Source organism: Aspergillus fischeri, genomic scaffold (genome assembly GCF_000149645.3).
Source record: "Aspergillus fischeri NRRL 181 1099437636266 genomic scaffold, whole genome shotgun sequence".
Classification (NCBI taxonomy): domain Eukaryota; kingdom Fungi; phylum Ascomycota; class Eurotiomycetes; order Eurotiales; family Aspergillaceae; genus Aspergillus; species Aspergillus fischeri.
The window spans coordinates 788,986-802,104 of NW_001509760.1; the positions used below are offsets into that span (position 1 = coordinate 788,986).

Genomic DNA, 13,119 nt, shown 5'->3' on the forward strand with positions numbered 1-13,119 from the left:
TTGCAGTAGATCTCAGCCTGTACCCGTTATAATCGTTATCAGTCGGTGAGATTTCTGTTCTCGTGGTAGACCTGTGTCGCCATCTCTTGATGTTCTTAAATATCAATATCTAGCGGTATGGTTGCTTACAGCGAGGGAAGCGGCTCTATGGTACTGGGCCTATTTCTAATGCCATTGACGAGTAGGTGTGAAGGACTGAAAAAGAAGCCACAGGATATAGACAGAGTACCCCCAATGTAAACATATTTCTAATAGAATCGACAAGTGTATCAGACAATTCATTGACCCTTCGCCGCATGATCATCTACAGTTTTGCCATTACATAATTCGAGCGAATCAAGTGATTGATTTTCAAGAAACAGCAGAGAAAGAAAGTCAAACAGATCCCGGTATATACATGTTGTCAATATAAAGGCAGGTGACTAAGAAGAGCGGCACTTATTCGAATTCCACGACAAGCTTGGTGCCTCGAGCTTCTCCCTTTCGGAGCTTGTTCAAGCCCTCGAAAATCTCCATGAATCCACCTTGTGTAGTTGTGATAGGTGACGGTTTCACAACATCATGGCACAGTTTTGGTAAACCAGCATAAAACTGTCGAAGAGCCTGGCGATCAGACGGGGCAACCGGAAACGAAGGGCCTAGTGGCGCCAACATGCTAAACTGCCGACCGAAGACAGTGAAGACCATTAGAGATTTATACTCGATGTCTGGTTTATTCGGCTTCCCTCGGTCAAGTAACGTTATCACTTTGCCCGTTTTCATCACACTGGCGCAAAATGCGGTGGAACCTCCCTGTGAGAAACAGTCCAAAGCTCTTGTAATATTTGGATATGTTTTAGCTATTTCTGCGGCTGCTGTTGGAGACCGGTAATCATAGACAGCATCTGCACCATATCGCTTCACGAGATCAAAGGAACGTGGCGATGCTGTTACAACGACCTTTAGACCCGCCCTCTTGGCTAGCTGGATCGCGAAGAGACCGACATTCGAACCGCCCGAATAAATGAGGAACGGCGAGTGATCCGTGTGGAGGTCGCGCCCCTTCTCGATATCTGCCCAGGGAATGCCAAGATATGCGAGTGCAAGCATCGCTGTAGCTGCTGGAACTCCGTAGGTAGCTGCTTCAGCGTAGCTCATTGTCTCAGGCACTTTCCAAGCGAGATCTCCGTCGACTTTGAGGTACTCAGCAAATGAGCCAACATCAGGGTACAGTCCGCCATGAACAAAGCCAGCTATTCTGTCCCCGACTTTCCAACGTTGCGCTGAATTCTTCCCAACCTTGGTCACCTGGCCCGCATAGTCGCAGCCAGCCACACTATTCCGTGGAGAAAAGAAATCGATGTCCTTGAAGTCTATTGGATTTAGCGCCACCGCACATACTTTGACCAGGACCTCGTTGTCTGTGATTTCTGGGATCGAGATATCTGCAACCTGTGCGCCATTCCCAAGTGAACTACCAAGAGCAAAGCTAAGTAACCGCTTGGGCAGGAACCGGTTTGTGACTATCGCTTTCATTATTGTTGGATAAGTATAGACGTGATTGTGTGTGGATAGGACTGATTAGCTTCGCAGGGAGTAGAGAGTATTGGGGAGATTGGAAGTTATCCAGAACGGTAATTTCTCGAGATCGAGTAAATTTGTATATAGCACGTCATGGTCCGAGTATGATGGTGATATTGCTGATGAGGCAAGGTTAACCTCATTCCAACCCGGATGGATGTAAGGCCGACGGGGTAAAAGTGAACCGACTCAGTATACAGGCCAGATTGGGTTTGTAGGGACAACGAGAAAATGGGACAGACACACACCTCTCGCAAGTGGCGGAGAATGCGGGGTGATCAGTAATCACGTTTGGGTCGAGAATACCTCAGCCTGGCTTCACGTTTACTACTATTTCCGACTGTATGCTTGTCTCTTCTGGTGATATGTCTGTGTTTAGTATTATGGACAGGAATTTGACCATATATCGAGTGTATTGTTGGTTATTTTAAGGTTATTTAGGATTATTATAATCTTTTGCGGAGTAAGGCTCCAGCATGTGGCCCCTGTACTTTACAAAACCAAATGACCGACTAGTCATATTAAAACATGAAACTGGAAAGGGGAAAGACGGAGACACGGTGATTTCACGACAAGTAAGCATACATGGGTGGTTAGTATGAAATGTTCAACTTTCAGCGATCCTGTTCCACCTTCTCTGCGGTGCGGATCTTGTTCGTTATAGCTGGCAAGTTAATGAAACGAGGAAGTAACAAGTCCTGCGTCAAGTCAGTAAAGTGGAACCTTTGCTTTTGGATAAGGGAATGATCCTACCCAAATGGTTGACCAACCGAAAGTCGAAGCCAACCAGGTCAGAAGAGCTCCTCCTCCAATCCAGAGATGCTTTTTGGGACTAGATCTTGTTGCGTTGTTGACAACAGCCTCAGCATAGGAGTCGACATCCATGGCATTTTTCTCCGCCTCGCGTCCAGCCAATGCTGGCTCAATTACATCCTTAGCAGGATAGTACAGGGAACTTTCTGGTAGGACTGGGTTGTTTGGAAGATTATCGAAGAACTTCGTTCTGACTACACCGGTATTGACGAGGATCGCTCTAACTCCCCAAGGAGAGAGCTCAATGCGCATTTGGTCGGTGATGAGAGCAACTGCGGCTTTACTTGCGTTGTAGTATCCTTGCCATGGGAGCGGCATTTTGCCAAGCACGGACCCGATGTTGATAATTGTCTCTTGCGATGCAATGAGAAGAGGTGCAAATGCTTGAGTTACCGTAACGACACCGAAGACGTTCACATCAAACATTTTCTTTGCTACTGACACGTCCGAATCCAACAAGGGGATAGCGTATCCTGTCGAATAGTCAGCTTGTCGAGGGGAAATAATTGAATGCTCGAGCACTTGAGACGTACCTGACCCCGAGTTATTGACCAGGAAATCCAAAGTTCCCCCAGTTGCGGCCTTGACAGTCTCCACTGCTTCTCTAATCGACTCTTCATCGGCGACGTCCAGTCTTATGATGTCAAGACCCATATCCTTAAGATGTTGGACCTTTGCAAGATTGCGAGCACTTGCAAAAACTCGCATGCCTTTTTTGTGGAATGTTTTAGCTAGAGCATCACCTATTCCGCCTTCGCTGCAACCTGTGATGAAGACCGTCTTCTGAGCCATAGTGCAGTTGATGTTGTAGATAGCCACTTGGAAGCTAGAAAAGTATTATCACTCTAGCCCAACAACTGTATAATAATATCTGAGTGAGCGATTTATATACAACTACTTGAAGGGTGGGCGGTAGGGAACCTTCTACCTACATAGGGGCCCTCGCCACAGTCTTCGAGGTGTTTGATAGATCATTAGTCATTTTGATAAGCTTCTGAAAGTCCTACATATTATTAGGCCTTCCCCAGCTTGACCAAATGAATATCACGTCATCAGTGCTGGACCCAAACAATGGATCTTGGTTTGTGGCTCGGGATGATTACAAAACATTCCGTGTTAACCTATCCGAAAACCCAAATCCCGCTTGGCACCATAATAAGAATAGTAATATCTCAGTAGAAGATTATGAGAAGTAGTGCCGAGCACAGTGAAAGTCCAATACGTAGCAAATAATTCTCTGTCATTCCCCTTGTGTGCCCACCGGACTCGAATCATACAGGTTACGGGAGAATATATGAACCCTGTGCTGCAGACAAGCAAATGACAGACTAGAATTGTTGGCCGCGCCAGTGGAAGAGATTTGCTTGTCAATCCAGTCCCGACAGTAGTATCATATTACGATGTCCAGCAAAGTGTTACTGGCATATCATGTTAGGGAAACGGATTTCACCTATCATTTTGCACTTGGCTTTGTTTTCTGCAATGAAACAATTCCTTAATCTATAGATCAGGTTAGCTTAGTTGTTATACTAGTTGGGAAGCTTATCAAAAGCAGCCAACAACTTTGTTACTGCTTTTCCTATAAGTGTGCCAGGTACCATTTCATCTTTTACTGTGACTGTATTAGACAACTTTATGCCATTTGATATGCAATGATACAGCAGCGCAGCTGGTCACGCGACCCTTTTGCCTCGAAGATGTATCGCCTGCTGACCTAAAGTGCCAGAATGGAAGCTTCCTGATGTTGTGGACTGTCTGGAAGCTTGTAAGGAATAGCAGCCTTTCCACCATAGCGTTTCGAAGTCACCGAATACATGACATTACCAGCCGCGCATTCGATCACCGCTCGAGCATACCTGAACTGCGTCTTGTCCAATGATCTCAGGGTGCGTAATTTGCGTAGTTCTTCATGTAGCTGGAGTTCAATGTCCTGAATAAGGCAATACGCGATGTCTTTTGCTGCTTTGGATTCGACTGACAGGAGGAGCTTCAGGTAATGTACTGTGTTGATAATAGTGGCATTCTTCGATTGTAAATCATTCTCCTCTTTCTCGAACGAATAAAGGTCGTTAACAAGTATTATATGGTCCCTGGCGAGTTTGACGAGCTTATCCAATGGTTCTGCCCCGGCGGACGAGAGGTTGATGCTGTTGACGAATCTGACGCACGCAAAAACGAACCTAGTAACGACAGTTATTAGTGAGGTGTCTTTCTAATTACGTCGTTTCTGCCCTTACTCTGACGCAATATCAACAGCACGGTAATCAAGAAAGTCCTTGAGCCCAGAAAATTCTTGTCTGGACTGATCCCTGGTAGAGTGAATGTAAGATATAAGACCTTTCATAACCTGCTGACCGAGAGCGTCGTCTTCACTAGTGAGTTCTCGAGCAAGACAGAATGAGAGACGATGTGTCGCAGACATAGTATTCTGACGGTCGAACCCGTCTCTGAGCCATGTTTGTGAGATCAAATCAACAAAGGTTGATCCCTAGAATCAAGTTAGCTATCTTTATTGTCCCAGGTGAGATGTCCCTACAGCATCCCTGGGATTAAATTCTACCACATCTATAAGTCTTCTCAGTTAATGCCGCAAGAGCAATATAACATCGATAAGATGAAATAGGGACTGACCATCATGTAGCCATGCAAGAAGGTAAAATTTGGTGACAATGGATATTCTCGCGGCGCTCGCTTCTGGATTCATGTAGATAGCCGCATTTACTGCGTTTGTGATCGCAGACCGCGCTCTTTGGGATAAAGCGTGTTCGGTTGACTGGTCAGAAAGTCCATCTGGCAACTTCCCTCTTTCCGAAGGGTCTAGTGCGCAAACCTCTTCCAGGAAAGATATGCAGGCGGTTCAGCATCACGCCAGTGTTTGCATTGTCGGCTGGCCGGGAAGGAACTGGGCCATGGAAGACGAAGTGAACTGGGATCAATTTCAAGCGAATGTTCGAAGTCAGAAGCAGTAGGGCTGTCTGATCTCAGAGTGTTGAAGTCTTCCAGAGCCCTTGGGCCAAGAACAAGGCTTGGATTATAGGTATAAATGATGGGCTTAAGCAATGCAGTTTCTGTTTCTCTGTGCAATGCCATGGTGCCATGCAAAACTGGACTATGCGTAGAGCTGTCGCTGTGATATGTTTTATGTAATGACCACTGAGAAGGGTTTAGAGTAAGAGTTTTAATTACCAAAGCACAACTAAGGGTAATAGATGGCTATAAGAAATATTGCTTCATGAGTCACCAGAGATCATATTCACATATACCCAATGTTAGTAGCCCCAGATGCAGAAGTCTTCAATGCAATGATCTATGGTTCAGGCAGCGGAGATAGCAGTTGGGTATTTCCAGTGATGTATTCACTTGTATCCCGCGGAGAATAGATGCAGATTTGTAGATGCAGCTCCTCGCAAGTTGGAGCATTCCCTGTTCATCCAAACTTATAACGGCACATTGATTGATACTGAATTACAACAGCCATGCAGAAGATGTCCACAGTATATTAATGCCATTGTGGGATACGGGAAATGCAGAGGGGGTTACAACGATCACAAAGCTACATGTAGTTAAGTTGATCGTACCATGTGGTACTATCCATTTGCAGGGGACTATATATTCACAAGGTAGGGGGCTACTACTATAAGAGGAGTTCTATGAGGTTCAGTTAATAGTAGAAGCTCCATTATCCTACTGATGAGAACTAACTTATGTCCTACAGATACTCCTTTAACGCTTACTTATGTTTTCCGTAGTTTCTAATTGTATTTGAAACACGAATTTCTCCATACTCCCCGTCACCGAAGCATAATTGGACCCTACTCTTAAACCCTAAATTGTATGTTTTGTACGCCTCATAGTAGCAGCCGCCTTCTTCACTGCAACTACTACGGAGAAATTAGCTTAAAGAAGCTTCCGGTTGATGTGGATGATATTCACGTATCGATTGGCTCTGATCTTTTATAACCTCTCCTTCCATCTGCTGAAGAGATATCGCGGACCTCAAATTCTACTAGCAGTAAGAATTGAATAATCCCATCCACATATGCTGTAATTGCTGGTACATCAACTCCATGGCTGCAAATGCTCTATGGCAAATACATACATGTTGTGAGGGTCGCCTCCGATGAACTCAGCTATATTGACTCACGCACACGGAGAGATATTACAGGAGCACCCCGTCTCATACCCATGGCATGGCAAGAGACTCAAGGCTTTTAGTTCTTTAAGCGTGAAAGCAACTGTCTGTTGTTGCTTATGAGCACTGACATGGAGCATCTTTAAATTCGATGTGCATATGCCCTCCTGTATAAGGAGAGCTCTTGTAAATCAAGAGCTGCTGCTTGTCGAGCATGCAGATCTCTTCATTTTGAAGCCCATAGGCCTGAAGACATGGTAGTCCTTATTTCTAAGATGTTTTAGTTTCTTGTCTTTGACATGGTCGGCCACCTGTAATAGGGCGGACGGCTTAGTGTGCTGATTGAAGTATGATAACTGGGGCAGAGACAGTTCCCCTACTCACTGCTCTCACTGCTCTCACTGCTCGCCTCCTTAATGGCTTGGTTTTAGCATAAAACATAATTCTAGTAGTTAACAGATCAGTTAAAGCATGCTTGAAATGGGCACAGGTTACATAGTGGACGTTCATTGTTGACTCATGCGATGGACATATTATATATGATATACCTTATGCAAGGGCTGAGGCTCAACTAGACCACTGGTGAGGTGTTGATGAGCAGAGCCCTTACACAAGCGTGAGCGCTGTTTGCAATATACTAGCTTGTTGTGCCATGCTACCCATTAAACTGCCTTTTGATCCTTAGCTGCTGACACTTCTATAGCACGGCAGCAAACATTCCACATGGCCATCTCAGTTGAATCAGTCAAAGCCATCCCCTTGCGACGGGTGCGTAAGATACTTTTTCCCTCCACGAAGACCATCAGTCACTCCAGTAATCACATTTTCATAGTAATACTGTCCGTCCATTGGGGTACCCAGCGTCTTTCCAATGCCGCCTTTTCTCGTAGGCAGGACAGTATCGCCTGCGCTGTCTCCACTGCCTACTCTCTCGCCGACGAGCCATTTTTCATCTATTGTTCCTAGGAACAGGTCAATCTCCTCCGCACGTTCCTCCGTCCTCCACAACAGTGAACTCCCACACTTTGAGCAGAATCCTCTAAGACAGTTCTCTGACGAACGGTATTCTGCGTAGGTCGGTGATGTGGATATTGCTGGACTGATCTGTTCTGGTGAGAGGGACAGGAATTGGGGAAGTAGACTAGCAGTCCACTTGCGGCACATTGTGCATTGACAGGAACCCGACTGTTTGAAAGCAGGTTTTCAGTTAGCGGAGAACCAAGTTCTCAGGACGACGCACTACCTTTGGCGGCCACTTCTGCACCCCGTCGAAGTGGATAGTGTACCGGATACTTGCACATAGACAGCCACCGGTTATCTCGGAAGGATGTTTCACGTCACTTGTCATCTTCGTAGAGCTGCTTCAACCCAGTATGAGAGAGGGACTCGAGAATCGAACAGTAGGAGATGCCTTGGTCTTTAAACTTGGAGTGTGTGGAGAGCTCGTATCAAAACAAGGCGGGGTCTGAAATGACGCAGAGAAATGACGCAGCTGCCTGCATGGGTTCAGAAAGCGTACAGCAATAGGTCGAGTGTCCCGAACACGAGCTCCGAGGCGCATCACCAGTGAGAGCACCCACCTAGGTATATTGACCGAGTTTAGTTATACGCCGGCTGTTTACTAATTGGGTGGTGACTACCAGTGAATTCTCATATTTTCTGATCCTTTGATCATGATCATGTTTGGTCTCAGAGATGTAACCCAGTTTGTGATGTTACGTCGGGCCAGCACATTGTCTACCAGAGAATATGGAAAATCAAGCCCAGGACATGGGTTTTCTCCAACCACAGTTGTAGGCCCGCAATAGGTGAGGTATCGTCGAAGGGCCGTGATAAATACAGCTAACTCAGTGCTTAGGAGAAGTTACGGATACCTATAAAACGTCATGCTACGGCATGCAAATGTCTCTTAATCCAGCTTAGGGTTACGAAGTCGATGTCTATATGGAAGTCCAAGGCAACCTCCGAAGGTTCTCTGCTTGAGCGATTCGCTTGTTTATTAAGAGCTTCTACTGACCCAGACAAGCTGTATTGGTTTTCCGTTGTAGAATTGGAGTCTCTCTACTAGCTACCATTGGTCCATGCAAGACAAAGGACTGTAAACGAGCCGAACACAAAAACGGAAAGATCGGAAGCTCAAGCTGATCGCTTTAGGGTCGTCATCCACAAGCAAGTTGCATTGTAGTACCATCTGCTGTAAGATGTGGTTCTCCAGTCGCATCCTCACGGCATATCATCATCGGTGCACTGGCTCAAACGCCAACACCCACGAAGGTGAGTATGTTCTGATATCGTCCGTATCGCACACGTAGAGGCAGTAGCTGATCATTTTCGGATCAAGGCTATCCCTTTCGTACAACCATCACAGAGTCAGGAACCATCCGTGTCACTGGCGTAGGACGTCCAACAGTTGGGCGCCAATGAGATGATGGCAATTACTACCAGCCCTACTTAGACTTCCATGCCGAGAACGCCCTCATCTACACCGTTTAAACAAATCGGCCGTCAGGAAGAAAGCGGATTATATTGCCATCAAAGCCAGGGACGATCCCCTTCCTAGTCGCGACAGCCATATCCCGAACTATAAAGTGAGGTTCCACCATGGCTGCAGCTGTGGTGTTGCTCGCTAGATTACAGGCCGCACAGGTCTTGACTAGTGTGTCTACCACTCTTAATACCACTTCGTCTTAGACTCCAGAAGGGAAGACAAGCAGGGATAGTGCGTGGTGGATGGATTCCCTCAATCACAACGGTATGATGGCATTTAATTGCAATTTGTTCAACCTACCCTGTATGGTGAAATATGGTTTCGTATGGCGCAGATTCAACTGGGGCGCTGGACAGTACCGCTCTATCAATAAAGCCATACGCACCTCCTCCTCCGTGACGGGAGCTCTTGTATACTTCCCTCCTGGAAAGTACCAGGTGAGCTCGTCGATCGTGGCAATGTACAATAGCCAGCTCGTTGGCGATACAACCGATCTGCCCACCATTCGAGCTGCCAGCAGTTTGTTGGCCTGGGTGTTATCTGGCCTGACATGTACACCGACAGTGGCGACGGTGCCGAATGGTATATCAACGAGAATAACTTCTTCCGCCAGGCCCGCAACTTTATCATCGATATCCGCTAGGCTACGGTCGAGCACCCGGCTAGTTTACACTGACAAGTGGCTCAAGCGAGCCAAATATCCTGGACGAGATCAAAATGGGCCCGCATCAAGTGGTTTCGGAGGGGTTGTGGAAACCTACTGCTTGAAAGCTGAGATTACTGGGGACTGTGGTTGGCTATTGTTGGTGGATTGGATACCCACCGCTCAATGACACGCTGCGTACTGGCCGCAGTAGTATCTCTATCTTCTCTATCTCTTCAAGACAGGTAGCCGGGGACGTCGCACTACATCTGCCTATAGCGCTTCTGCAAGGACTGATTGCATTTCATAGATATAGTTGCCACATGCTCAGGAGTGAAATGTGGAAAGGAATAAATAGGTTCAAGGAATGACGAAGAATGACAAAGAATAACAAAGACCAACAAGAACAACAAAGAACGAATGTGATCAAACAACACCAAAAACATGATGTCTGGAATGGTTCATCTGCGACCTGTGCACTCGCATCAGATGATCAGCTGCTCACTACCCTAGGCATACGGCTTGCGCTTCTCAGGATAGCTGAACTCGGGCTTAGAGTAACTCCCGTCTTCCTTATGAGTGATCGTCGCGACGGTCTGGCCTGGTTTGGCGGTGGTGAAGTCAATCGTCGAAATGGCGCCAATCTGAGTAACATCTACCGTTTCGCCAGCTTTATAGTTAATCACCTGTGCTGACATAATAGGTGACTTTCGGAGTGAGTATGTATTTTTCGGAGGGTGAGGCTCGCCAAACAGCGACTGGGACAACTTCCTCCTTTTGGTTGAGCTTGCCGAATCCGCAATAAACCGTAGCTGCATATGGACAGACAGTCAGATACTTGCAGTTGTGGGGGAGGAGGGGTTCAAGACTCATGGTATCTTTCCGGGTCGAAAGCCTTGACTTGGATACCGAACGAGTTATCCTTGTCGGTTTCCCCATATGGCGCAATGAATTGAGGTCCTTCGTTCACGATGTCCATCAAGGGAACCGTACCCTTCTTCGCGTTAGTGGTAAGCTCTACCGGCGCGAAATTGCTTGTCGCGACAACAACACCATAGTCGATCAGGTTTGGCGTCGTCCCACAAATGGCAAAGTTTGCCACCTTGACGTGGAAGTCAGCTCTGCCATTGGGAGATGGAACTCCGGGAGACCTGATCCAGACGTTGGTGTAGATCTTTCCAACGGAGCTAGACTCTCCGGGCTCTTGGTTGAAGAAAAGGTAATTTTTGGTCTTTCCCGTCTTGTTTTTGACGGTGATGAAATATTCAGCAGTAGCCATTGTGTAAAGGAAATGTTGATACCAACAGCTCTTACGGTCGATCTTATGAACAGAGGAAGTATGATTGACTTGGGAAGAGAACAGGTCTGGCTGGCAGGTCAATGGAGAGTAAAAGCGATGGTTGGAACGCCTTCTTCAGTTGGGAAACTCAAGGTCGTATTTATACCTGTTGGCAGGAACTGCTTATAGTTTATTAACTTGCGTGATTCTGAACCTCATGAGAAGATGTGCGCAGATCCTGCTATGGACACATCACCCATCACCTATCACCTATTCTAAAGGTAGGCCTGCTGCACTCATCAGGCAAACGAGTAGTGCATAAACAACTCACAGTATCACATCTCCACAAATTATAGTTCATTGGAATAGCGACAACCAATACCGCTTCTTTGACTCCAGACTTAATGACGCGGTCCTATACTCGCACCACCGGAAGCTGAAAGCACTATAGTAGGCAACTAGGTATCATTTTGAGCAGGCCATTGTTTTCTTCTACCCGCCCTCCCCATGTACATGCGTAAGAGGACTACTAAGTGGCTTCTCCGGGTTGCATAAGTGCTGAATATTGGGCATTTTCTGCTCATCGGATTTGAAATATCATGCATGTTGGTAGGAAGACCGAGCACCAGAGGCTTGGTTAGCTCTCCCAAGCCAAGTGTTTACATGTGCAGCCTGAATATGCAACTGGTTGTCACACAGTATGTAAGTTCCACTGTTGTGGCAGTCCCTGCTCAGCTATTTCAGAGTACTTTTGTATGATGTTGCAGGTATTTTGCTGCTATTCTGGCTCTGCACTTTTCAGCAGCACTTCCAGGCTGCGAGGCGATATCCTTTTGGAATATTTCGTGAATGATTTCGATGTTCGACCGTGCATCCTGCACAACCTGTGTCTCTCTCACGATGGCTTTGACCCCTGACCTAACAGCCTTGATGAGAGAGCTGGTCTCCGGCTTGAATTGAGCAGAATTTCGAACTCCGGAATCGGGGGTCTCTGTCGAGGGTTCGAGTATAGAGACACTTGTACAGCGAGCAGTTCTTTTCCTGCATATTGAAATTTCAGGCACATGCGCGATTTTGGGGTTGGCTTTGTTAGGGACAAATTTCTATAGCGTATCGCCGATGCACTTAAACAGCATACTCTTACAGTGGATGGGAGATTACATGATTCTGATCCTCACGGTTCTATTATTATGAGATGATCGAGACTGTGTGCCAATCAAGGAAACCCTTAGCAACGGCATGCGTTTCTGTGTAACAGGCAACCAAGTGCGTAAGCTATTTGCAGACATGCCTCAGGCCAGCAAGTATACCCGTATGCAGCAGGTATGCCTCGGACAGAGACATGGCGCAGGAAAGGCAGCCAAGAACTGCCATTACGCCTTCTCTTCAGCTTTTCCCCAGTGAAGATATTGCTAAGGATTTCTTAGACGCCAAGGGAGTTTGTGCAACCTCTCGCAAAAGTACCACCAGTTGTGCAAAGTGATGTACAGACCGGAGCAATGTGGCTGGCTGAAAAGTTGGAAGCCTGCAAACTTTCTGATCACTGTAGTTTGTACTGCCATCCAACTAGTTGCCTACAGTAATACGGAGTACTCAGTAGTCCAAGTTCAGCTAAGCCATGTCGACCGTAAAATCCCAGTTGAAATCCCAAGTCGAGGGCCAGACCCTATCTTAGTCCCTAGTCAAGGAATCAGAATTAACCGGAAGCGCAGTATGTTTGTGGACTTGGCAAGTCCGTGTACGGGAGTAACTTGGTTGCAGTCGCATTACGAAGATAGGAGCGGCTAGAGGGGCAAGAGACATGAGTGACTTCTCTGTGCAGTATGGTGAATTTCTGTGTTTATAGGTTGCTTCCGTCCAAATTACAGTCTTCTCCTGATACTGGGGGAGGGACCGGGGCCGTGGATAGGGTTCGATGTTACTTGGTGGGAAAGGCTCATTCATGCAATTCTGCAAAGATCAAGACTTTAGAACACGTCAACTGTCATGAAGAAACTGATCTTCTATATCTCCACACTGCCGATCAACAGTCCGTTTCTCAATTGTTGGCTGGGCAGGCTGGTGTAAAAAGTCACCTCTCTGCATTGAGAACATGGTGCAATCATTCTGTATCTGTGTTTTTCAATCAGAAAGAGGATGGCAGCTAATCTATCAAAATAACTCCCCATTTGTATAACACCTAAAAGGGTGAGCATAACTACCAT

General features: G+C 46.6%; 5 protein-coding genes across 5 annotated transcripts, besides 3 other annotated features; 1 reads left to right on the forward strand and 4 right to left on the reverse strand.

Annotated features, from left to right (window-relative positions):
• Nucleotides 1-438: 438 nt before the first annotated feature.
• On the reverse strand, nt 439-1,515 carry NFIA_049780 (zinc-binding alcohol dehydrogenase family protein; the record flags this gene model as incomplete). Its single annotated transcript, XM_001257533.1, has 1 exon — nt 439-1,515. The coding sequence occupies one exon, from the start codon at nt 1,513-1,515 to the stop codon at nt 439-441; it is 1,077 nt and encodes a 358-aa protein (XP_001257534.1).
• A 659-nt stretch (nt 1,516-2,174) lies between these two features.
• Nucleotides 2,175-3,355, reverse strand: NFIA_049790 (SDR family oxidoreductase; the record flags this gene model as incomplete). The annotated part of the gene is made up of 4 exons (XM_001257534.1): nt 2,175-2,258; nt 2,314-2,846; nt 2,907-3,199; nt 3,306-3,355. The coding sequence occupies 4 exons, from the start codon at nt 3,353-3,355 to the stop codon at nt 2,175-2,177; spliced, it is 960 nt and encodes a 319-aa protein (XP_001257535.1).
• A 732-nt stretch (nt 3,356-4,087) lies between these two features.
• Nucleotides 4,088-4,795, reverse strand: NFIA_049800 (bifunctional terpene synthase/polyprenyl synthetase family protein; the record flags this gene model as incomplete). Its single annotated transcript, XM_001257535.1, has 2 exons — nt 4,088-4,553; nt 4,611-4,795. The coding sequence occupies 2 exons, from the start codon at nt 4,793-4,795 to the stop codon at nt 4,088-4,090; spliced, it is 651 nt and encodes a 216-aa protein (XP_001257536.1).
• A 2,089-nt stretch (nt 4,796-6,884) lies between these two features.
• Nucleotides 6,885-6,911: a microsatellite.
• Nucleotides 6,912-7,972: 1,061 nt separating this feature from the next.
• Nucleotides 7,973-7,996: a microsatellite.
• A 1,302-nt stretch (nt 7,997-9,298) lies between these two features.
• On the forward strand, nt 9,299-9,636 carry NFIA_049810 (uncharacterized protein; the record flags this gene model as incomplete). Its single annotated transcript, XM_001257536.1, has 2 exons — nt 9,299-9,528; nt 9,558-9,636. The coding sequence occupies 2 exons, from the start codon at nt 9,299-9,301 to the stop codon at nt 9,634-9,636; spliced, it is 309 nt and encodes a 102-aa protein (XP_001257537.1).
• Nucleotides 9,637-10,016: 380 nt separating this feature from the next.
• Nucleotides 10,017-10,053: a microsatellite.
• Nucleotides 10,054-10,145: 92 nt separating this feature from the next.
• NFIA_049820 (uncharacterized protein) lies at nt 10,146-10,915 on the reverse strand (the record flags this gene model as incomplete). The annotated part of the gene is made up of 2 exons (XM_001257537.1): nt 10,146-10,448; nt 10,538-10,915. 2 exons carry the CDS (start codon nt 10,913-10,915, stop codon nt 10,146-10,148), a joined length of 681 nt encoding a protein of 226 aa, XP_001257538.1.
• Between the last annotated feature and the right edge of the window lie 2,204 nt (nt 10,916-13,119).